This window comes from Schistocerca serialis, chromosome 6 (genome assembly GCF_023864345.2).
Source record: "Schistocerca serialis cubense isolate TAMUIC-IGC-003099 chromosome 6, iqSchSeri2.2, whole genome shotgun sequence".
NCBI lineage: Eukaryota > Metazoa > Arthropoda > Insecta > Orthoptera > Acrididae > Schistocerca > Schistocerca serialis.
In genome coordinates this window covers 311,037,772-311,064,067 of record NC_064643.1, presented here as the reverse complement: position 1 = coordinate 311,064,067, position 26,296 = coordinate 311,037,772, and the positions used below count along the sequence as shown (strand labels likewise).

Genomic DNA, 26,296 nt, shown 5'->3' with positions numbered 1-26,296 from the left:
AATGGAAAAACACGCATGGCTGGTGACGCACGATTACCTCCCAGGACGGAAAAGAGGAACCGCGTGGTGGGGGACAGCGCCTGCTGTATATAAGCTCGGTGAAGGAGAGTGTCCGCATCAGCAGTGAACCCGGCACCGCAGACCCAACTCCCAGCAGATATGAAGGCCGCCCTGGTGCTCGTCTCGGCGTTAGCCGTCATTGTGGTCGCCGCCGCGGAAGAGAAGTACACCACCAAGTACGACAACGTCAACCTGGACGAGATCCTCGCCAACGACCGCCTGCTCAACAAGTACGCCCAGTGCCTGTTGGAGAATGACGAAACGAACTGTACCGCCGACGGCAAGGAGCTCAAGAGTAAGTCGCCTGGTGCACACGGCAACGTTCGGCAATATCAATAGTATGACCAGCCTAGAAAATATAAATTTACCACTAACGAAGTCAGTAGGACAATTAATCAGCGTCAGAATTCTGTAACCAACCAGTTACAGTACAGTAAAGTGAGCGAAATGTAAGGTGCAGGAAACTTGGCACGACATATGATTTTGGTAGTGGCGAAAACTGCAAGATGAGTGCGAAATTAAAATATGAAATTACATCATATGGACCAAAACAAAATAATAGTTTTAAAAATACTACTAATACGACTATAATCACAACGTCATAAATGCTGCATTTAAATAAACGAAAAGATACACGTTTTTCGTATAAATCAACGACAGTAAAAACTTTTTAATCAGTGCCTTCGAATAGTAATCATATAATACTTTCATAGGTCGATAATTTTGGATATGTATAATGCCCGAGAACTACAACGATTTTCAAATCTTGACTACAAAGACGGTATCAACCTTGTTTATTTCATGTTAATTTTGTTAGCGATTTCGGTCAGTATGCCATTGTGAGAAAAGATTTAAACAACAGCGTCGTGAGATTCGAGGTAATACTTAATGATACCAGTCAAATGTTGGGTAGAGGTTTACTCTGCGCAAAGCTGTAACAGCTTTATCATTAAATAAACGCGCCTGAGACTTATTTTATAATCAACTTTTATAAGAGTTGCTGTAAGAAGATATTGGCGTATTTAAAGCGTGTAAACGTTACATTTGGTGCCAGTAATTCAGATAGGTCTCTGCTGCTACATAAAAATGTCTTTATTCAACTTATAGTTTACATGTATGCCGATATGTAAATGTTGAAAACCAATAGGAGGAATAACTGGAGTAACTGCAATCGTCTTAATATATTTCGCCGGAGTTAATATTGGTTATGTGATGTTTTATCTATAATACTTCGTTATGACCCGTTTTGATCTACTGTTCTCTAATCTATGGTCTCTCTGTCTTATGTGGTATATTAAACATTATTGCTTAAATCTAAACTTGACTGTGTACAAAAAACCAAAGGTAAACTACACGATGACACAGAAAAACGGGAACGTTTCCACAATCCAATAAAACTAGAAGTGATGAAGGAAAGAAATTGCTTTCATAGTTATTGAAACCTTTAAACTTTGCCATTTACGAAACATTGGTCGCATTTATCATTTTAAAAAAAATTACGTCTTTAGATGGCCTCCTCCTCTACGAATACATTCGTGAAATCTGCTGTTGTGATTCCTCATTTACCGCTGCAACATCTCAGCTGGGATACTAAGAATTGCATCCCAAATTCTCTATTTTAACTCATCCAGGGTTCTTGATCGAGTCGCGTAGACTTTGCTCTTGAGGTAGCCCCACAAACAAAAAATCACAAACCGATAAATCTGGCGATCTAGGGGGCCAGGGAATGTTACCGAATCGTGGGATCACACTGTTACCGAATAAATCTCGCAAATATGCGATTGACTGCCGTGCAGTATGTGAAGTCGCTCCGTCCTGTTGAAACCAGGCTTGTTGAACGTCTGGAAAGTTGTTCAAAATCTGGTGTAACGAAAGTTGGTAACATCTCTGCGTAACGATAGGCATTGGCAGTTATTGCATTTCCCTGTTCATTTGCGAAAAAATATGGTCCGATAATCCCATGTGATGGAACACCACACTATACTGTCACTTTACTAGCGTGTAAAGGGCGCTCATGCACGTCGTTAGGTTTTGTGTTTGCCCAGTAACGACACATCTGTTTATTCACATAACCCGTGAGATGAAAATGTGCCTCATCTGATATCCACAACTCGTTAGAAATTCATCGTCATTGTTTATTTTTGTTATCATTTGTTGACGGAATCCTAATCGTAACCGGTAATCGTTGTCCTTCAATTGTTGCACCATCTGTAGTTTGTGCGGATGAAATTTTACATGAAAATGAAGAATCCTGTGAACACTCTCTCGGACATTCCAACCACTGCTGCTTGCTTACGAACTGAACGCCGTGGGCTTAGTAAGACAGACTCGCGTACAACATCAATGTTCACTGAAGAATGCACACTTCTTGGTCGTACTGTTTGTTTCTTCTTGAGGGCAGATCCATCTCTTCCAAGTTATTAATCCAACATTTTATCGCGTGTATCGACGGAATGGCATCATGAAGTCCTAAATTATAAAAACTTCGAAACTCCCTCTGCGCCGCTACTAAGCTATCATTGTTTTTATGAAACATTTTTATGGCTAACGCACGCTGTTTTCCGTTTCACTTAGCCACGATTACTAAAATGGCGGACTGTTTACTCGCTGTCACGAACCCGCAGTGCTGCCACGTGCCCATGGCTGTCACTACTCATTTCAAACATTCTCGTTATTCTGTGTCATCCTGTATTAGGAATTTGAAGTTTGCAGTTAGATGTTGACTGACGTAAGTTTGTTTCGTACCTGGTAACTATGAAATTTCGGAAAGCAATATTTTATTTATGTATGAGTTAACAAAATGCAGCAGTTTCTAGAAAGAAAAATGTTGAAAAAATATTTTTTCAGTAGTTACTAATTAATAAGAGTGTTCTAATCCAAATATTTGGAAGCAGGAAAACTTTTGTTCATTGGTAAAATTGTCAGATTCTGCTTAAATCTCAATGAGCTCTCAGGTTTAATAGTGGGGTTTTCTGCTTGCAGGTGTCATTCCTGACGCGCTGAGCAACGAGTGCGCCAAGTGCAACGAGAAGCAGAAGGAGGGCACCAAGAAGGTGCTGAAGCACCTCATCAACCACAAGCCCGACGTCTGGGCGCAGCTCAAGGCCAAGTACGACCCTGATGGCACCTACAGCAAGAAGTACGAGGACAAGGAGAAGGAGCTCCACGAATAAACACTGTACTCCCGCGTCTCTGTTGTGTAGATGTTCTGCTGAAATAAAATGTTCCATGTGCTACATGTATCGCCTTTAGTACAATAATTAGCAATAACATCAAAAATGACTTCAATATCAAATTTAAACTGACACTAAACATTAAGCAATTTCACTCTTGTTTGATTCGCTGCCGGATCTGTAGATCAGTATTACTGCAATATGATTTGCGCTATGGCGGATGATGAAACACACTAAGAGTGCCAACTTAAGAATCATTACAAATCTAGCTATGCACCGAAGGACTTTCGATTCTTCTTTTTTCCTGAGAAATACTATACTTCAGTATGAAAGGCTAACTAATCTCAGAACTATTTGTAAAGTATTTGCTAGATGGATAACGATGTGTTTCTAATCAATAGCGTTATTTTTCTGTGCAAATATCTATCGAGAATAAAAAGAACATGGTGGCCAGAATATGCGATCCATTTACTGGAGGTCTCCGATTCCTGTGGCTCGTTCTTCTTGTTCACAGGGAAGTTTCAGATTCGGACTCTCACTGTCACCTCAGTTTTTAATAATGATTTCAGTATAATAGCACCTTCAGACACGCATGTAGCTAATATCTCAAGTATAGACAGGAGTGTTTTATTAATTTCATGGGTAATGCATTGTACTAGGCACCACATTGTTTGTGCTAGTGACATCATGTCTCTGTGTTTCAAACCTGATAAGGGTGTTATTATCAGCAGTAAAAAGGGACTCCTCTGTTTAAAGACACTCAAAAAACATTGTATAAAACGAGAATCGTGTGTCATGGCCACGATGTATGGGTTTACATTTTTCATTGGGGATTGCTACACAGGCATTCTTAGGCAAGGACAAGTGCACACATAAGAAAGGAAACCACAAACTTAATCGTCTGAAATTACATATTTTCGATCGAATCTTAAATTTCACACCGCAGGAGTCTCATAGTAATTTAAATCTGTTGAAATTCACAATATTATAAGGTAAAATTTTCACAAACTTTATTTTTACACTTTGTGAGTGTAATAAAAATGGATTTTTAACATTCAAGAACCATTTCAGCTAAAACCTTGTGCGGCACACATTCGCTGTAGCGTAGGTGTCCTTTGTAGGCCACTTTGAGGCTGTTTCCAAGCTTCATAGACAAGAACTGTAGTACATTAATTTGTTCATCTCGATTTCACTTCTACCACAGTGGTACGCTGTAAACAGTTGTCATATACATCTTCTATATAAGATATATCAATTCCAAAGAACAGTCATTACTGTGGAAGGAAATGTGATACTCAACAGAACGTGTAAGAAAGATAACATTCTAAAAATTACTATACACAAACAATTGTAGAAGATTCTAGAGAGCCTCGGAATACGTAAGGTTTGTTGCTCGAATAACTTTTGAGGTCCAAGTTAAGGGATCGTGCTCGACAAATTATATAAAATTAAATAGCCAGACAACAATTCATTACATGAATGATACTCTGTGTGTCATCACATAAGGTAGATAAAAATTACCTCTGCAATACTTTGTCAATTGCTATCTCATTAGCAAACTGGGGGAATTATTTCAAAGTGTGGTTCTTTGACTGTGATATATCACAAACACTGCACACAGGCAGATACTTTTGCCAGAGTTGGAATCCCTGTAACACAGGCTAGTGGATCAGGTGGATGAGAAAGATTTCCCTTGCACCTGACTGGTGCATCACAAGTTATCTAGTATTTCTGGTAAGTCCTCCTGTATGGTGTGTATCTTTATATATTCCTAGTCGAAAGCATGCGTTTTGGGACAAAATGGCATGTGTATGGTTCCTTGGTTTCTTAGAGTTCCCACACTGATGTCCAGGAGCAAATCACATCTATTCCTTGTTGTTGTAAACCCGAATTGGCTACACTGGTTTCTCTTCTGGTTACACACACGAGGTGAGTCGCTGTATATCAAGGTATGTGAGCATATGATACATTTTATGGCTTAGAAACATTTCATTTGCTTTAATGCTCCGAGAATCGTAAATGTCTCGCCATTAACTTCGAAATAGTAGTAAAAAACAATAGTGGAAAACCATAGAATAGCCAAGATTGCAAGGATGTATGCTCAGACTTATAATGTCAGTAGGTCTTTGGTAATAGCGTTCACACTTTATATTGTATAATGGTGCTGTAAAACGTGATTTGGCTTTCCCTCCGCTATTTGAGTGACTTTAAAATGCCCCTGAGCCTCTTCGTTACCCGACGTGCCAATAGGTTCAGGTGCCAGTAGGTTTCAGGGCTAAAATACAGTTCAGACTAAGTGCTAAAGGTTTGCTGTCGTGAGGATTCCAAATAACTTGTCTGAGCCCGACTTACGAATGGCCTTTCATTGGAATATTGGTGATTGTGTACTAGGCACGGAGTATATGCCTGTTACATCATCAAGATGGACAGATGGACAGAGACAGCTTACGTGGTTCAGCAAACAGGCTTCCTGAACTTTTCATATAGGTTAGTGTGACCAGCCTGATCACCTCACGGTAGAAAGCCTCAATAACCTTAAGATTTGGTGGCTTCGCTAACCCACGGAAATGGTATGCAGTCACGTTAATGAGATTAACTTGTAAAACTGGAGGACACACAGTATCCCTCTTCCCCAGGTAGTTGAAGATGTTTCGTTCCTCAGTTTCATTCATTTTAAATTCACGGGCAGTCAAAATGAGGCCCAAGAATCACATGGACTTCATCATGCCCTGAATGGCGTTTTTCTTTCAATGCCGATGTTTTAAATGCGCATCGTGAGCGGTGGAAGTCTATGCACACTGTATTCTCTGAGAACTTGAAATGTGTAAGCGCAGTCCTGAGTTGTGACTGATAGGTTGATTTTTTCATGGTTAGAACCAGATATACACTCTAATACAAAAAAAAAAAAAAACATCCGACGGGCCACGAAGGACTTATCCGGAAAGCAGCTGATGTGCTGTACCTGTACAGACAAACAAATCACTTTTGAATACATCGTGGGAGCAGACAGTGATCAATGTTATTACTAATAGTTACTATTATAACCAGCCTTGATCACATATTTATTTATTCTGGTAACCGGTTTCGACCACGCCTGTGGTCATCTTCAGACCAAAATGCTGTGTGAGGAGCAGCCTACTTCTGGTGGTAAATCACTGCAGTGATTGACCACCAGAAGGAGGCCCCTTGCACCAGAAGGAGGGCCTTGCACATAATGCTCGAAACATTCTCAATTGTGGATATCTCTGACGATCTTACTGGTCAAGGTGGAGTTTGGCAAGCACGAAAACAAGTAGTGAAAACTCTCGGCGTGTGTTCGGGCGGGCATTATCTTACTATAATGTAAGCCCAAGATGGCTTGCTTTGAAGAGCAACAAAACGGGGTGTAGAGTATCACCGGGGTACCTCAGTGCTATGAGGGTGTGGTGGGTGACAAACAAAGGGGTCCTTCTATGAAAAGACCATCAGTAGTGGTTGTCGGGCCGTGTGGCGGGTGACAGCTAGGTATCCCACCGCTGACCGAGGCAGCTTCGCTGGCAATAGGGGCTCATTTCGAAGTTGGACTCGTCACTGAAAATTCTACTCCAGTCAATGAATTTCCAAGCCGAAAACTTATTTGGAGACGTCCCGGACAAAAGTGGGATACTAACTTGGCTGTCGCCCGCCACACGGCCCGACAACCGCAAGTGGTGGTCTGGGGTGTCATTTCTTTTAATAGCAAGGCCACTTTGGTTGTCATCCTCGGCACCCTTGCAGCACAACGGTACGTCGACGATATTCTACGTCCCGTTTTATTGTTCTTCATGGCAAGACATCCTGGGCTTTCATTTCAGCAAGAAGAGCCCGCACGCACACGCCGAGAATTTCTGCGGCTTCTCTTCGTTCCTGCCAAAACCTGCCTTGGTCAGCAAGGTCGCTCGATCACTCCACAATGGAGCATTATGGATTCTGACCATTTAAAGCGCCAGTTGGAGCGAATTTTGCACCTTACTCTTCACGTTCACTTCAAACAAGGCTATCAATCAATGCCAAGCCGAATAACTTGCCTAACGGCCTGAGATGTACCACAACATTACTGACATGCTCATTTTGTGAAGCTCTTTCTCTCAAATGAATAATCCAATTTTTATGAAAGTAGAATCATTTCTATATTTGTGTATGAACATCGCATCTACCGACTTACATCCAATTTGGGTAATTCCTTTGTGCTGCGTCGTTTTTTTATCTTAGAGTGTATGTACGAGTACCGCAGCCCCCCCCCCCCTCTCTTTAAAATTGGTCTTTCTGTGCTGTTTTATCACAGTTGGAGGTGGAGATGAATGTTGTGAGATCATTCATTTGTAAGAAGCATAGTACGAGATTCGTTACTGTGGGTGTTCCGCTATTGATGGAAGTAATAGTTGGTTGCTTGAGAGATACTGTTCTTTTGAAACCGAACTAATAGGCTTTCCCAGACTGGGTGCCTAAAATATCTCCGAGTCGAGGACGTCTGAAAAATTTTACGGAGACATTACTGGAAGACATACTTTTGGGACTGTCCCAGAACATTATTCTTTCAAGTGCTGTCATAGGTCTTCTCAAGTTTGGAAAGTAGAGTCGGGAAATCCTGTCCTGTCACTGCTCCCAGCAAGTTCCGGTTATTGATGTTGAATTAGAATCTACTCCAAGCGCTTTCCTAGGACTCATATGAGCTCAACACTGCGATATACGTTTGGGCACGTATGGTCGTTTTCTACTTTCAGAAGAAATCTTAGGGTGCTTACGTTGATAAGTTGGTCCTGTTTTCCATTCATAGTTGCACAAGGTGTCTTTCACTTTTCCTGTGAGTCACCGCACTTTATCGTGATCAAACACTATGTTACCTGCAGCAGACAATGCGTAATCTAGTAGGATCAGTTAAGAAGTACCCTGCTCTTGAAATCTGAGTCCTAAATGTGCGTCCATACGATAGCTTTGTGCTACCAGACGGCAGAATACTGGCTCTGTTGTGCTATTATCAGTGCTATGTCTCTTGGCTGGTTTGGACATTTCAGGTGTGCATAACAACAATAACTGTGCACTTCCCTCCTTACACGGAAATATTACTGATTGTCGTCTATACCAATATCTCACTAGCTACGAGACGATGATGTTCTCTATAGTCGATTCCATGACAAATTCCACTGATTCCAGAGTGGCACCCATCGCTCGACTCTGAACATGATGTCCTGGAATCTGCGTTCTGGAAGCTAACTGTTTCAAGCGGTATATAGAGAGACCTTATAATTTGACAACATCGAATAGATTAAAAGGTAACTACGCGGTGGAAATGATTTTCACTACGGAACTGTTAAAAAGGAAATGACCCTTGTATATAAACATCGCCGACGATGAGAGAGTGACACAGGTTAACTGGCTACAGGAATCAAAGCAACTGGAATTCAATTAGTTATTTTACAAAAATCTTCACGTTTGGTCTTGGGAAAGAAGACTGTACATTCAAAACTAAAGAAAATGCACATGAAGTATTAAATTACGTCAGCTACAATTTGTAAATACGTGATTTGCCCCGCAAGGTACTGTGGATAATAGGAAAAGGGAGTTGTGACTTCCAGGAATCACGACCGATCCTCTTTAATCGACGAGGAAAAAATAATTGCGCTACCCATGGTACAAAGAGTAATGCTATCCAGACAGGCACAGGGATTAATACACGTGCATGGCAGTCTACTAAGCAAGATATGACAGTACAAGTTTCATCATAATAAAGATCCACACGCGAATCGCGAAAGAAATGAAGTAACTGAACAAGCAGTCTTGAATATTTCATTCAGCAAAACCGAATGTTATAGGGATTTTCCCAGAAACCACGAGAGGCTTGGTCAACTACATCTTATCCCGTCTCAATGAATGTCAAACACTGTAGCGAGACACACTTACCAGTTTGTACAACGCCAGTTAGGAATGAAATAAACAGAAAGCACTGGGAAGCTAGATCGAAAGGATTACATGAACAATGCGAAGAAACAGCAAAAGAAATGATTGTCAGAAGGTCTGATTAAGCATATAGAAAAGTCTAAAACAACCGTCAGTGAAATTAAAAGCAAGAGCCATAGCATCAAGAGTGCAATGGGAAATTCACTGTTAAATGCAGAGGAGAGAGCGGACAGGTGGAAAGACTACTCCGACGGATTCTATAAGTGGGGAAGACTTGTCTGACGACGTGACAGAAGAAGAAACAGGAGCCGACAGGAAGTATGAGGTTTATTCAAATGAAACCTGGTCAGCGCGTCTACCTTTGCCTTACACGTAAGGTAGCGCCACATAACTGCAGGTATGGTGGCGCCATCTATTGGTAGAGAGATTGACGCCTGTGCACCGTTTGACATTACATAGCGCCAGTGTGGTTTCACGCTGAAGAGAATGTTGTCACACAAGTTATCGTCCACTACCTAACATGTAGGTGAGTAAGCAGGAACAATGAACAGTGATTCGAGTTTTGGCGGCGGAGGGAGTTAGAGGCCGTGAAATGTATCGACGGATGAAGGCTGTGTACGGTGAGTACAGTCTGAGCCGCTCCAGTATTGTGGAATGGCGCAAACGATTCCTTGAGGGGTGCGAGTCACTGGAAGACGAATGTTAAAGTCAGAATTTAAAAGAGCTTTGGACGACTTAAGATCAGTAAAGGCTGAAGGGATGGATAACATTACATCAGAAATTCTAAAATCACTGGGGGAACAACAAAACGACTATTCCAGTTGATGTGTAGAAGATATGAGACTGGTGATAGGAGGGTTGTCCAGAAAGTACGTTCCGATCGGTCACGAAATGAACACCACAGTGAACACCCGATGAAGCTTTGCACAGATGTGTTGGGTAGTGTCTCTAGTATGACCGTCGATCGCATCAAGGCGCTCTTTTCAGTTGTGAGCGCACTGTGAGCGAGTAAAGGAGCCTAGAACAACGATGTCTCCCGCCAAGTAGGAGGGCCCGCTGAGAGGCTTCGCCTTAATGAATGCAGCCCACCTAACACAACTGCCACGCACTTCCTTCTTCATGGCAATTCTCAGCCGCACTCTGCAGGGGCAGTGAAGACGCTCCTGCAGCCTTTTCGATGGGAAGTGTTCGATCACCCACGCTGGATGCGAAGACAACACTTGGGAGCAGGCTACGAGCTATAGACCAGCGTAGAGAATTATCGGAAAGCACAGGCGGCTGCCTTCTATGACGATGGTGTTGGAAATTTGGTATAACGCTTCGCCAAATGTCTAAGTCGGGGCGGCTTCTGATTTTCACTGTGGTTTCAATCGGAACTTACTTCCTGGACAACCCTCGTGTACCATCACACTTCCGAAGAAACGTCATCAACCCAAGTGGCTACAAGTGCCAGAATAATCAAACGATCAGCTTAACAGCTCGTACATTCGTGCTGCTGAATGAGTAATATACAGAAGAACGGAAAAAATTAAGGACATGTTAGACGACGATCATTTTGGCATTGGGAAAGGTAAAGACAACAGAGAGGCAGTTCTCATGTTGCGGTTGATAATGGAAACAAGACTGAAAAAAACGAAAACGCGTTCATAGGATTTGTCGACCTGGTAAAATTGTTCGATATTCTGAGGAAAATAGGGGTAAGCTATAGCGAAAGACAGATAATATACAATATATACAGGAACCAAGAGGGAACAATAAGACTGGAAGACCAAGAATGAAGTGCTCGCATTACAACGTGTGTACGACAATCGTTCACCTTTACTGTTCAGTCTACACATCGAAGAACCAATGACAGAAATAAAAGAAAGGGTCAAGAGTGGGATTAAAATTCAAGGTGAAAGGGTATTAATGATAAGATTCGCTGATGACATTATCATCCTCAGTGAAAGTGAAGAAGAATTACAACATCTGGTGGTGGAATGAAATGAAATGAGCGTATGGCATTGTTGGTCGGGAGGACCCATATGGGGAAGTTCGGCCGCCAGGTATAAGTCTTACTGCAGTCGACGCTACATTGTTGCGTGCCAGTGATAAGGATGAAGTGATGATGAGGACAACACAACACTCCAACCCGGCCGGGAATCGAACCCGGGCCCGCTGCATGGGAGGCAAGCATGTTACCATCAAGCTAAGCAGGCAGACGATGGAATAAACATACTAATGAGTACAGAAGACGAACTGAGAATAAATCGAGGAGAGAAGAAATTAGTGAGAATTAGCAGAAAAGAAGTTAAGAAATTCTGCTACTTAGGCAACCAATGACGGACGATGCAAGAGGGACATAAAAAGCTGACTAGTAGTGGCAAAAAGGGCATTCCTGGCCAAGAGAAGTCTGTATCAAACATAGGAGGAAAGTATTATCTGGTTGTGAATCATAGACTGTGGGAAAATCGAAACAGAAGGGAACTTTGAAAATTAGGTTGATTGATAAGGTAAAGATTGAGGAGGTTCCCCACAGATTGTTGCAGGAAAGAATTTGGAAAACACTGAAAAGAAGAAGGGACAGAATGACAGGACATCTGTTACGACATCAGAGACACCCTTCCATCAACACAGAAGGAACTAGTGCAAGTCAACCAAGGTTCATGACTATTTCTTAGCTTATCAGACAAGAGGAAATTGTCTCGAATTACCTCCTCTTCTTAAGTGTCCAAGATAGGTGCGCGCCTAAAACTATTAGCATGAAGTCAAAGCAAATGGCTCGTTGTTAACCTGTCGGACAAGAGGAAACGCTTGCAATGTTTGCCCCTCTTATGAGAATTTAGAAATACCTGGACAGACCAACTAAACACAAAAAAAGTGCGCCCTTTAGTGTGGAAACATGTAATGACCGAAGCTGTCGCCAACGAATCTGGGCGTTCTTGCGTGAGCATAACTCGTCACTGAGAAAGCAGCTCGAACACTATATTTTAACGCAAATGACTTTGCTGGGCTCCCCCGTGGTCTGAAAGAACATGCCGAAATTGTGTGCAGCGGAGCTGCCCGCATTTATCTTTTGGAAGGCGTCTCCCATTGTCTGTGAAGAACAGGCAGGGCGGAAACCCAGAAAACGACCTAGAAAGGCTCAAGTGAGAACCCGACAAGGCGTCAATCACATGAGACGGAAATTCTATCACTTAAATAAAATCTGAAGTGCTCATTCATTTACATGTTAAGAGGAACATCTAATTAGACATAAATGGTGGTAGTAAGGCGCTAGCAACTCATTAGATTGGTATTACTTTTGCTCTAACTGGTATTTGCTTGTTCTTATATTGACGTGACTGGCGAAAATTAATCTTAAAAGGAGGCCGAGACTGAATTCCATGAAACGAATCAGATAGAAACTGGAGGAACGTGTCATCCTTGGATAGGAAAACGGCAAGCATTTTCTTATGTTCACCTTATTAAATTCTTTTTTTGTTATTGGTTGCTGGGCTGAGGGTGCAAATTAGCTGGTTCACGAAAGAGCTAAGGAGTTTGGGCCCATCTCAAACAAGCAGTGAGAAAATAAAGAACCAAGAAAAGTGGAAAGTAGAAGAGACATTTGAGATGGATATGACGGATGCTCAAGGTGACGTAAACAGATTCCTTACACATGTCAACTATACTCACTCAAATATAAAGTTGACGAAGGTGATCGAGGAGGACCATAATCTAGCATTTCCCAGATGTCTTGGTGAAAGGAAAAGCGGACCGACCGTTGGACTACAGCACATACCGCAGACTTGTACCTACGTACTCAGAATGGGCAGCATCCAGCGCAAAGAACCAGTGTGCTAAAAACTCTAGTACACAGGGCGCTTTCGCACTCCGACCCAGAGAATCTATCCAGAAATTAGAAGATCTTCAGACGGTTTTCGAAATAAATGGCTACACTTAGGGACAGGTTCGACGGCCATTACAAATTTCACGAACAGGGCTGGTTTCCGAAAACTGTGGAACGTTGCCACGACATTTGAGCTATACTCCGACGCATTTTCGGCGAAGTTACGATGGATCCCCCGGAAACACATTAAGACTGTGTCCTGCGCTTGTACAAATAAACGAAGCTTACATCCGACGAGTTACTGAATCTGTTCAGTTTTCGCACAATTGTAGTATGTACTTAGACACAAGGAATACTGTTCCCGTATGATGCTCGCCTCAGGCGTTTCCGAATAATCGAGGTTCAAAGATTTGCGAGTCTGTTCAGTACCACATGCTAGCACCAGACCTCAAGCAGTGGCGTAGCTTAACCTGATAAGCTGCCAGGCTACAGACAGAACTGCCCTTATTGCGCCCAAGTCACGTCATCTCTCTTTTCCTTGTTTTTTTTTTTTTTTTGACGATTTTGCACCAAACACTCGTGTGATGATTCTTCAGTCACCGCCAAAGATGCTCGTAAAGGCTCCGTATGAAAAATACAGAAAATGTATCTACGTAATGTTCACAAAAGAACGTGTGTCCTGAGCAGTTCTGAACTCTTGTCTAGCAACTCATCCCTTTTAGCGTCGAAATAAAGCGCTCATCATCACAGCTTGTAGGAAAATAGGCAGCCCTGGTCCATTCCACTGCTACAGGTCACAGCTGCTTTCTTCTGATGCTCCAGAAACAATGCTAATGTCGTGTACATTATTCGAAGCATGTATAGTCACGTATTACTTCACTTCATAAGCACACGAATGTATTGATAAATAAATATTCATTTCATCGTGATTCGTTAATACACCTCGATTACAGATGGCCCATAATAACTGTCTTTGTGCCGTCAGAAGACGTCACTCAGCCACGGCAGTTTGAAAAGCCACACGAACATATCGTTTTATTTTTTTAAATTTTTTAAAATTATTGGGTTCCTGTACGTGCACATACAGCCATCTCAACAATAGAAATGTGATTCTACAGTTTCATTTGACAATGAAGATTATACATCAGTCATACCATGGTACGAAGTTACATGGGCTTAACAAAGTACAGATTCCGACCTAAAACAAATTTTACATTTATAGTATACTGAAACGAGTAGACAAGAGGAAAATGTATCACAGGATACACAGAAGAAGCATGCTACAAAAATCCTGATGGCAACACAGTAAAAGTGATAAAATGCTATTAGTACACGTCTGGGACACTCCCAATTCAATCCATATTAATGACTGTGTATCTAAATTAACAGTAAAGTGCTGTTTTGAATGATGTGCGAGAACTGTTCCAAAAGCTGCGGATAGATAAGTTTATATTTGTGCAGGTCTATAAATACATCTAGACAGAAAATGAGAACAGTATGCAATAAGCAGATTTGGGTATTGTAGACATACACATAGATACACTAGTATTCAGACACAAACAAGGACCAGGAACATAGCGACACACATTTAAAGGCTGAGCGTTCCACATTCTGCTGAGTAACACTTGGGAACGTAGTCAATCAACTGTGCTTAGATCTCTTCCTGGCAGCTTAATTACCAAGAGCACTAATTAGTAGCACAGGGAGCTACGTCAGGATGTTGGCATTGATAAGGAATTCTTACAGTACTTTTTACGTTGCTGTACCTTTGGATGCTAACAAAGTTGGCTGCTTAGGAAGTGATGACCAACCGCCTGAAGATTACTTGTACAGACGTTGATGTGATAAGTGTTCTGACGACATTGTGGGAACATGCGGTTTGGATCTTCTTCCTTTCCACAAACACATAGAAGAGTGGTGCTTAGGTTGAACCGAAAGAGGTGTCTGTCAATGGCAGATAAAAGGGGTAGGGGCGAAAGGAGCTGCCAGTCCAAATATCGAATGCATGAAGATTTGGTGCCCCCCCCCCCCCCCGGGACACTCCTTTTTTCATCAAATCTCAAACAAGGTCATAATTCGTTCAGTAAAAAAGAGGCAGCTTGCAGTTCGTATGCAAAATATGAATCTAGGTACCTACTTACCTACATATTATCAGACCATGTCATTTGTCAATGGGTGTGTTCAGAATTTTTAGAAATTTTGTAAAACAGTGCATGAAACTTAAAAACTGCAGAATGATAACCAGTTGTCTGTGATATGCAGTTATTCTACATGAAACGTTTTTTGATACCTACGCCATCTACACAGGTGTACTGTAAGTATAAATTAAAAATATGTGCGTAAGTGCAGTGAAGAGCTTTCTACTGATTTATTATTTTTTACTTAAATATTGCCTTTTAAAAATTACTTTTCCGAAGTTTGTACATAATTATTATACAGTTTATTTTGTTGTTGTTGTTGTGGTCCTCAGTCCTGAGACTGGTTTGATGCAGCTCTCCATGCTACTCTATCCTGTGCAAGCTTTTTCATCTCCCAGTACCTACTGCAACCTACATCCTTCTAAATCTGCTTAGTGTATTCATCTCTTGGTCTCCCTCTACGATTTTTACCCTCCACGCTGCCCTCCAATACTAAATTGGTGATCCCTTGATGCCTCAGAACATGTCCTACCTACCTATCCCTTCTTCTGGTCAAGTTGTGCCACAAACGTCTCTCCTCCCCAATCCTATTCAATACTTCCTCATTAGTTATGTGATCTATCCATCTAATCTTCAGCATTCTTCTGTAGCACCACATTTCGAAAGCTTCTATTCTCTTCTTGTCCAAACTATTCATCGTCCATGTTTCTCACAGTTTATTTTATGAATATAAAATTCCAACTAGATGTATTGGAGTCATCTAGATTTAAGCAAAGGTTTTTATCAACTATAAACACCAAGATCAACACTAGAGTCATCTAAACTTTATACGCCATAATTAACTGGAGAAAACGTTTTGCAACGTTTTTCCTGCTGAACACACCAATATCACGCAAATATTTATATAGTTATAGTCATCGCCTTAGGGGGTGCATCCAGCTTGCTCCGTGGCGGCTTCGGCGCTAGACATAAGTAACACTTTGAAGAGCGAATGAAACTGTGTAAGTAGTCTGTAAGAGACTCCTCTGTAAGAGACTCTGCGTGGCTGGTCGGACTCGCAATTAGAGTTGTATAGCCAGCAGTGACGGAAGTTGGAGGTGAATAGCCAGCAGTGATGGAAGTTGGATGTTAATAGTTGGCAGTGATGGAAGTGAGAGATGTGAAGTGTTAGGGCCAGCGAACGGTCTACAGTGTGTCCGTCATGGAAATTTAATTTTGTTGATGATTATATAATTTTTGGAACTGGATGTCACGGACGATTCTATAATTTTTTTGAACTGAATGTGACATTATTAAGGTAAAATTTTCTAAATACGTTGTTTGCTCTGCAACAAAATCTTTCCTTTGCTAACCACATGGCTATTAGCAGTTAGAGCCTTTAGTAGTTAGAATCTTTAATTTAGCTGGCTGTACTGGTGCTCGCTGTATCGCTGTAATTCGTCTAATGAAGATTTTCTGTGAGGTAAGCTCTACCATCAGGTGAGCAAGATGTATGAAACAGGCGAAATACCCTCAGACTTCAAGAAGAATATAATAATTCCAATCCCAAAGAAAGCAGGTGTTGACAGATGTGAAAATTACCGAACTATCAGTTTAATAAGTCACAGCTGCAAAATACTAACACGAATTCTTTACAGACGAATGGAAAAACTAGTAGAAGCCAACCTCGGGGAAGATCAGTTTGGAGTCCGTAGAAACACTGGAACACGTGAGGCAATACTGACCTTACGACTTATCTTAGAAGAAAGATTAAGGAAAGGCAAACCTACGTTTCTAGCATTTGTAGACTTAGAGAAAGCTTTTGACAATGTTGACTGGAATACTCTCTTTCAAATTCTAAAGGTGGCAGGGGTAAAATACAGGGAGCGAAAGGCTATTTACAATTTGTACAGAAACCAGATGGCAGTTATAAGAGTCGAGGGAGATGAAAGGGAAGCATTGGTTGGGAAGGGAGTAAGACAGGGTTGTAGCCTCTCCCCGATGTTGTTCAATCTGTATATTGAGCAAGCAGTAAAGGAAACAAAAGAAAAATTCGGAGTAGGTATTAAAATTCATGGAGAAGAAATAAAAACTTTGAGGTTCGCCGATGACATTGTAATTCTGTCAGAGACAGCAAAGGACTTGGAAGAGCAGTTGAATGGAATGGACAGTGTCTTGAAAGGAGGATATAAGATGAACATCAACAAAAGCAAAACAAGGATAATGGAATGTAGTCTAATTAAGTCGGGTGATGCTGAGGGAATTAGATTAGGAAATGAGACACTTAAAGTAGTAAAGGAGTTTTGCTATTTAGGGAGCAAAATAACTGATGATGGTCGAAGTAGAGAGGATATAAAATGTAGGCTGGCAATGGCAAGGAAATCGTTTCTGAAGAAGAGAAATTTGTTAACATCGAGTATAGATTTAAGTGTCAGGAAGTCATTTCTGAAAGTATTTGTATGGAGTGTAGCCATGTATGGAAGTGAAACATGGACGATAAATAGTTTGGACAAGAAGAGAATAGAAGCTTTCGAAATGTGGTGCTACAGAAGAATTCTGAAGATAAGGTGGGTAGATCACGTAACTAATGAGGAGGTACTGAATAGGATTGGGGAGAAGAGAAGCTTGTGGCACAACTTGACTAGAAGAAGGGATCGGTTGGTAGGACATGTCCTGAGGCATCAAGGGATCACAAATTTAGCATTGGAGGGCAGCGTGGAGGGTAAAAATCGTAGGGGGAGACCAAGAGATGAATACACTAAGCAGATTCGGAAGGATGTAGGTTGCAGTAGGTACTGGGAGATGAAGAAGCTTGCACAGGATAGAGTAGCATGGAGAGCTGCATCAAACCAGTCTCAGGACTGAAGACCACAACAACAACAACAAAGTGTGTTATGAAATGTATGAGCCATTGTTAGGATTTCTTCTAATTCAGGGCCATTCTTTTGTGTTAACTATTATCAGTCAGATTGCGCTGCGCTTGTATATTATGGATAATAAATGAATAGGTTTAGCTTGAACCTTTCTTGTCAGAGAAAATTCTGTAAGTCAGTGTTCAAAAGATAAAAAGAACAAAGTGACAGTACGTTCAGTTTCAGCTCAGCAGTTTAAGAACTCTGAGTAAGCATTTAGCAGTTTAAGTAAAATCATATTTAGAAGTTCCACCTTCCCAGTTATTTCAGTCCAAGTAAGTAAAAACCATATTAAGAAGTTTCAGCTGGTACAACTGCCTAATATCGTGCAGAGCCCCCGCGAGCACTCATAAGTGCCGCAACACGTCGTGGAATGGACTCGACTGCTGTCTGAAGCAGTGCTGGAGGGAACTGACACCATGATAACCGCAGGGCTGTCCATAAATCCGTAGGAGTACTCGGGGGTGGAGATCAATTCTGAACAGCACGTTGCAAGGCATCCCAGATGTCCTCAATAATGGTCATGTCTGGATAGTTTGATGGCCAGCCGCAGCGTTTAATCATAAAAGAGTGTTCCTGGAGCCACTCTGCAGCAATTGTGGACGTTTCGGGTGTCGCATTGACCTGCTGGAATTGCCCAAGTCTGTCGGAATGCACAATGGACGTAAGGACATGAATGGATGCAGATGACCAGACAGGATGCTTAGGTAAGTGTCGCCTGTCAGAGTCATAACTAGACGTATCAAGGGTCCCGTATCACTCCAACTGCATACACTTCACACCATTACAGAGCCTTCACCAGCTTGAGCAGTACCCTGCTGACATGCAGGGTCCATGATTCATGAGGTTGTTTCCATACCCATACACGTCCATCCGCTCGATACAATTTGAAACGAGACTCTTACGACCAGGCAACATTTTTCCAGTCATCAACAGTCAAATGCCAGTATTTACGGGCCTAGGTGAGGCGTAAAGCTTTGTGTCGTGCAGTCATCAAGGGTACAAATGTCGGCTTTCGGCTCCGAAAGCCCATATCGATGATGTTTCGTTGAATACTACGCACGTTGCACTTGTTGATGACCTAGTATTAAAATATTCACATATTTTCGGAAGAGTTGCACTTCAGTTACGTTGAACGATTCTCTTCAGTCATCGTTGACCCCGATCTTGCAGGATATTTTCTCCCGCAGCAACGTTGGAGATTTGATGTTTTACCGGATTCATGATATTCCTGGTAAACTCATGAAATGGCCGTAAGGAGAGTCCCCACTTCATCGCTACCACAGATGTGTTGTGTCCCATCCATGGAGGTAAGAATAGAGGGAGACGCCGTGACGTCACAGCTGTGAAGCTATGTGAAGCCGAGGGTAGCCATCTCAATCCGACCAAAACATTCCTGCCTCTAAGCTTGTGTGCATAGGCTTATCGCTCGCTTTTGGAAGGATTTTGCGCTATTATGGTGACTTGTGTGGTGTTCGGACGTACGAATCGTTCTGATTGTGATGCGAAATCGAAGGGAATAACATTTCATGTGTAAGTTGTCTCGTTAAGTGTGATTTTACAACTTCATTGTGAATGAACGTGTGCTACATCGGTACTTGTTCTATAGCGTGTTTTCCTCCTGTATGATTTTAGATTTCCTAAAATTGAAAGTCGGAAAGCTCTGTGGGAGAATGCCATGAGGAGGAAGAATTGGCGTGCGTCTAAATGGAGCACTATATGTTCTCAGCATTTCCGAGAAGAGGACATAGACCGAACTTCCCTTTCAGCAGTAAGGCTCCGAGAAAATGCTGTACCATCAGTTTTCCCTACACATCCAAAACATTTGCAAAAGGTATGTTAATTCAAAGGATTAAATTCTTAGTTTTCAAGTTCACGTTTCAGTGTAATACGTACGTCTCGTCGATAATCGAAGTGTTGACTAACTCACTTTGTCTTCATTATGTACCAAATTAAAAGCTAACACTACATTAACTGGCGTAAAGTATAGGCCTAAACAGGATACTGTGTAGATTTGCCATTCTATGTACCGTATTTCAATAAATATTGGTGGTAATGAACCGTGTTTCCCAGTAGTGTAACGTAACTGAAATGTCCCAGGACGTATTACAAACAAGATGTATTTATGGGGCTTTTGAGGGAGGATATAGCTAACTTAGTTTTCAGTTTCTATTGTTTAGTTTGTGATACACGTTTATTACTGAATGAACAAAATTGTATAGTTTACATTGAAGGCTAGCTATTCGTAATATTACATTAAAAACTATTTTTAATCAGAAGAAACGCGGAATTTCGCCTTTACGAGATTTTATTTTAAACAAAAACTTTAAAACATTCAATCTGATGACGTTACATGCGTATATGGTGCAATTAGCGACTGTAATACACGCAGCGCTGTAGCACACTGGCAATGTACGTTTTGGTCAGAGTGTCATGGCAGCGAGCCACGCCCCCATGGCTTCAAAACGTAGTACGGCTGGGATACGTAGCGCCATCTCCCCTTATTCTTACCTCCATGGTCCCATCGCTCGTGCGTCGACTATAACACCACTTTCAAACTAACAAAACAACTGCGCCAGACACTTGTTGCCTTATACAGGTGTTGCCGACCGCAGGGCCGTATTCTGTCTGTTTACATATCTCTGTTTTTGATTGGGTATGCCTATACTGATTCCTTTGTCGCTTCAGTATAGATCCGAACAACAGAGATATTGCGTGATGATTTCTTTCGTGAAAGGAACAACATATCTATTAAAAAATTGCTATTTCAACCGTACTGTCGCAATATTACGTCATAACTTGTGAGATGTTAGGAGACCAAGTGTTCGAACAAATTTCGTGCTTTCAGTCAGTCAACGTTTAATCCATCGCACGATATTTCAACTTGTCACCTGCCAGTTATCTTCAGGTGAGCTATTGAAGCTTAACAGCCTTCGATGGCTCACTTGAAGGTGACTGGCAGGTGAGAAGCTGAAATATCGTGCGATGGATTAAAAGATGACTGATTGAAAGCCCCAACTTTGTTTGAACATTCAGTTCACCGGATAATTTTAAAACTCTCAGGAGACCAAGTGCTAGAAGATAGAAGCCACCGTGGGACTTCACTTCGACATCCATTTGAAATTGTCAGGGAATGTCCTTCAGAATCAGGAAAACCCAAACGGCCCACACCTGCACGCACTCTACAATGCAATGCCTTGTGCTTCGTGTTGACTTCCATTTAATTTCATCCCTCGTAAAGCCCTGTTAGAAGTACTATGCAATTAATGAATTTTTCGTTGATTTTTGTCGTGGTTGCTTAAATGAGTTTAAACAGTGAACTAAGAAGAGCCCAAAAAGTGGTAGCTAGATTTGTAAGTAGGCTCTTATTATTTCGAAATTTTCTAGTGTGTATTATCAGGATCAGATATGCATAGACAGTTAAAGTTCTATAATCACTTACAAACATTAGATTCTTTATTTTCACTTTTTGCAGCAAATAAAGAATTTGTTGTAATGTCGAAATATGTTACAAATTCTAGAAGCATTATGTTTAACAATCAAATAATTGTTCATGAAGTAGTAAATTAAAAATAATATTTTTATATACTGGAGAAATTGGATTTATTGGCATTCACCGTATAAACGCTATACACAATATTCATTTGAAAATGACCATACGTTCTTGGCCATGATGGTACCTGTCTACTCTCATGAACGAACAGACAGGATACATGGAGAGAAAAAATTACAGTTAATGGATGTGTATGCTATAATCTGTAATCTTGCGAATCTCTTTTTTTGTGATAAGAATTAACCTATCCGGCTCCCAGGAAAGTAAACTAAGAAAAGCAAAGACTGTAGAGGCTAAATCATTCGCTGAATCTTTATCGAAATATCTTTATGCTCATGAAGAAAATGAAGATGGAAAAGGAAAGTGTAATCAGGCCGTTGAATCTGGCTACGGTGTACAATTCTTATTGTTGTTGAAACTACAAATACATGTGAAAAGCCTACTTTATGTAATTTTAATGAAGAATTTGACGTAAGAGTCACCGATAAAAATATAATAAGGAAAGTAACGATGAGAATTAGAATTTTTTGTTCCATCTAAGTACGTCTCCTTTCATCCGAATTGTGCGGTTGACGACAAAATATGATACAGTATTGGAAGAGCATTGCTTAAAACAGTTTGTAAGCCGTTGGTAGTTCAAAGAAAGCACTTTCTTATTTATTAACACATTTCCCAACATCTGTTCCAGAGCATATCAGATTTGTGATTATTGAAAAGGGGAGTGAAGTATACCAAAACAGTGTGGGACCTTGAATATATACAAAAACCAAGTTATCTATCTAAAGGTAAACACCGTTGTCTATCTTCGTCATGGTTTCATTCACATTCATTTACTTTACGACGATTCCTTGTCGAAAGAACCAAAGGTACTGTAGACATATAGTATTTAAAGAAATGGATGCTGCACTCACTATCAATAAATAAAATGTACTGTTTTTAGTACTGATTATTTTCCTTTTATGGCGAGAAACTGAATCCTATGACATCACAGCATGAATCATCACCCGAAATTCTATCAAATTTAGAAATATGGAAAACACTCTCTATGGGCTTGAAACTCAATAAACCATTGAGAAAGATAATCAAAAATTGTTAGTAATGAGACCACGGAAAGAGAAACATTGTAGATTGTCTTTTAGATATTGAACTTTTTTTAGCCTAGAAAAACGTTGCTTTCTACTCGTACAATCGTTGTGAACACGCTTCATTGGGAAGCAAATAAAAATTTATTAGAATTGGTGCAAGCGATGGCGAAATGTGATCCAGTATTGAAAAAGCATATTTCAAACTTGAAGAACCCACTGTTGGTTTTAAAGAGAGTACCCTCTTGGTTTTCAAATCGATACAAAATGAAATTATTTTTATTTTAGGTGAACATGTTAAGTATAAAATTATTGCAGACACAGAAAAGGCTAACTATTACGAAATAGATTCCTATAGCACCTCTGATGAAAACAGAGCTAACCAAATGAGTTAAATAATTAGATACGTCTATTTAGAAGACAACAGTGTGGAAGTGCGAGAACACATTATTCGTTTTTTTGTGCCGGAGAAGACTGCAGAGGATAAGTCGAAAGGTATTCAGCAGTAGCTGGAAAAATATAGACTGGCTATTGCGGTGTGTAGGGCTCATAATAATGACAATGCTGCTCAGTGTCAGTTGTACAAGGAGGAGTACAACGAAAAACTCGAGAAGTCAAACCAAAAACTCTGTTCAGTTCCTTTGTTAAGGATTCCAAAAATCTGTGGCGTCCCTTTTTTGGTACTGTAGATAAGTTACATTCACTCTTCTCGTCTTCTGCATATAGACTGACATTAGCTGCAGAATGAAAAGACAGTCAAAAATCTGAAGCGATTGCTTGATACTCGCTGCACTGCTCATTACGAGTCAGTTAAGGTCGTAAAAGAAATCGTGGAAACAATTATGAGCACTGTGGAAGATATGAAAATCTGTTCAAGGTAAACATTGATATTGGATCTCCAGCAAGGTTTCTCCTTTCACCTACGCCAATTCTTGGCACACGATACTGCTACAAGTAAATTTAGCTCATCGGTATCTACAGTCTCCAAAACTGACTTCAGATAAAGGACTCCCAGATTAAAAACTCTGAATGAGTTTTTTAGCGGGGAACGAAACGAACTGCAGTTTTAGAGAAGACTGATACATTAGACCGTAAAAATGCAATGATGTGGACACTATCAGTGACCGACGAATAAAACAGTATCGGGTGAACTAGCGCATGATGCTAGCTTATCGATTCAAGGAGAACTTCGTCGTTCTGTTTACACAAGAATTGTCACAACGAAACGCGGCCATGAAGGAAAGAACTAAAATCTTCGAAATCGTTGAAACAAAATTTATGATTCAAACTTCCGATGACGCTCTGGCTACAACACTGGAGAATCTGGTAGGAATTTACTATGAGCTTGATAGGGATCAGGTATGGTTGGCATCTACAAGCAAACGATACAAATGTGACTTTTCTGCTCGATGGAACGCCCAAGAAATATTTCAGTTTATGATTAAATGAGAATTCATCATCATCATCTTGGACAGTTTCCAGCCACTGGCTGGGTCTGTCGGGAACACAAGCCTCTCCATCGTGTTTTGTCTTTCCACCATTCCCCCTCTTCCACCTTCGTCCAGTTCTCTCCTCTTCTCGTCACACATTCCTTCACTCCCTTCACCCATCTATCTCTTGGTCTTCCCCTGGGCCTCTTCCCCTCCAGTTGCAGATCAAATATCCTCTTTGGAATTCTTCCCTCATCCATTCTCTTCATGTGTCCATACCACTGCAGTCTTGATTTTTCTATCCTGTCCTGTACTGGTTCCACCTTTAGTCTTTCCCTCACATACACATTTCGCAATCTGTCTCATCTTGTTACACTCAACCTGCTCCTCTGGAACTTCATTTCACTAGCTTGTATTCTACTTTTGTCGCTTTTGTACATTACCCATGTCTCACTTCCGTATGCCAGTATGGGGACAAAGTAGGTTCGGTATATAATTCCCTTGGATTTCTGTGGCACCTCCTTGCTCCAAATAAGCCCCCTAATGCATTTGAAGAACTGCCCTGCTTTTCTGCACCTTTCATTTATTTCCATTGCGTTCCCCCCCTTACTTTCAATCATGCTTCCCAGGTACTTGAAGTTCTCTACCACTTGTAGTTTTTCCCCTCCACAAGTTATATCCACATTTGGCCTATTCTTCTTCCTTGTTGTGACAATTATTTCACTTTTCTTTGCAGAGAAATGCATTCCATATTGTGCTGCCGTTGCCTCCCATACATCTAACTGCTCTTGCACCTCCTTCTCGCAATTTACCCATAACATCAGGTCATCGGCAAAAAGCACTGCTTTCATTTTATGATCTCCAATTGCATCTGATACTTGCTGTAGGATTTCATCCATAACAATAATAAACAATAAAGGCGAAAGTGCACTTCCCTGTCGCAGCCCATTTTCCAGCTTGAACCATGCAGTACGTTCCCTCCCCACTTTCACACAACTCTCACTTCCCTCATACATTTTTCTGACTTTTCGTGTTATCTCTTCATCTATCCCTTTTGCGTTCAGCACATCCCAGAGCTTGCCCCTATAGATACTGTCATACGCCTTCTCAATATCTAAAAAGGCCATGATTAAGTCCTTCCCGTACTCATAGTGCCTTTCCTGCAGTTGCCTTACCTCAAATATGAGGTCCGTTGTTGATCTTCCCGGTCTGAAACCATACTGCTCCTCCTGCCGTCTACTTTCAATACTGGTTCTTATTCTCTTCTCCAGGATCTTTTCATAGATTTTTCCACAGTGGCATAGCAGGGTGATTCCTCTGTTCTCACATCTCCTTTTATCCCCTTTCTTGAAGATCGGGACTATAATTCCTTTCTTCCAATCCTCAGGAATTCTGTTCTTCTTCCACACCACCCTCAGCACTCTGTATAGCCACTGGATTCCTGCTGCTCGTATCATATCCACTGTTACTTTGTCCCAACCTGGTGCCTTGCCCCCTTTCATCCTCTTTATGGCTTCTTCCACTTCATTCCAAGTTAGATCATCAAGTTCCCCACTATTATAATCGTCTGCTGCCTTAGACTCTCCATCGCTGTTAGTTACCCGCTTGACGGCATTCAACAGATCTTCAAAGTACTCCTTCCAAATCTTTTTGAGCTCATGCATTTCCTCCACAACTCTTCCATTATTATCCATGATCCTCAGGCACTCGCTTCTGTCGTTCCTCTTATTTCTTACCACGGTGTAAAGTACTTTTTTGTTCCCTTCACTGTCCTCTTCTAACATTCTTGTCCATTTTTCCATCCACTTCTTCTTACTATGGTCTGTGCCGCTTTCTTGCTTTCCTTATATTTTACCCTAGCTTCCTCTGTTCGGGTCTGGAACCATTCTCTGAAGGCTTTGTTCTTTCGAAGTACTGCCTCTTTACATATGTTGTTCCACCATGGGGTTTCCTTACTTCTCCTCTTTGTGCTAGTTCTTCCGCACACAGTCTCAGCTGCCTCAACTAGAGCCCTCTTAAAATCTCCCCATTCTTCTTCCACTGTTCTCTGATCTTCCTTCCGCAGCTTCTTCCTGATCAGTGTCTGGTACTGGGTCCTCCGTTCATCCCCTTTCAGCATCCATGTCTTCAACCTTTTCTCCTGTATGTCTGTTGCCCTCCTATCTTTTTGCTCTCTCAGGGTGGCTACCAACAGTCGATGGTCACTGTCTAAGGCCTCAGATGGAATGACCTTAACATCTGTGAG

General features: G+C 41.2%; 1 protein-coding gene across 1 annotated transcript; it reads left to right on the top strand.

Annotated features, from left to right (window-relative positions):
• Window positions 1-109: 109 nt before the first annotated feature.
• LOC126484017 (ejaculatory bulb-specific protein 3-like) lies at window positions 110-3,689 on the top strand. Its single transcript, XM_050107341.1, has 2 exons — window positions 110-355; window positions 3,043-3,689. Exons 1-2 carry the CDS (start codon window positions 160-162, stop codon window positions 3,231-3,233), a joined length of 387 nt encoding a protein of 128 aa, XP_049963298.1. The 5' UTR covers window positions 110-159; the 3' UTR covers window positions 3,234-3,689.
• Window positions 3,690-26,296: the final 22,607 nt, after the last annotated feature.

Bases quoted from the DNA above. Each gene is read 5' to 3' on its own strand.
- LOC126484017 (XM_050107341.1), top strand. From the start codon at position 160: ATGAAGGCCGCCCTGGTGCTCGTCTCGGCGTTAGCCGTCATTGTGGTC. The intron at 356-3,042 runs GTAAGTCGCCTG...TTCTGCTTGCAG, and splicing joins CGACGGCAAGGAGCTCAAGA to GTGTCATTCCTGACGCGCTG.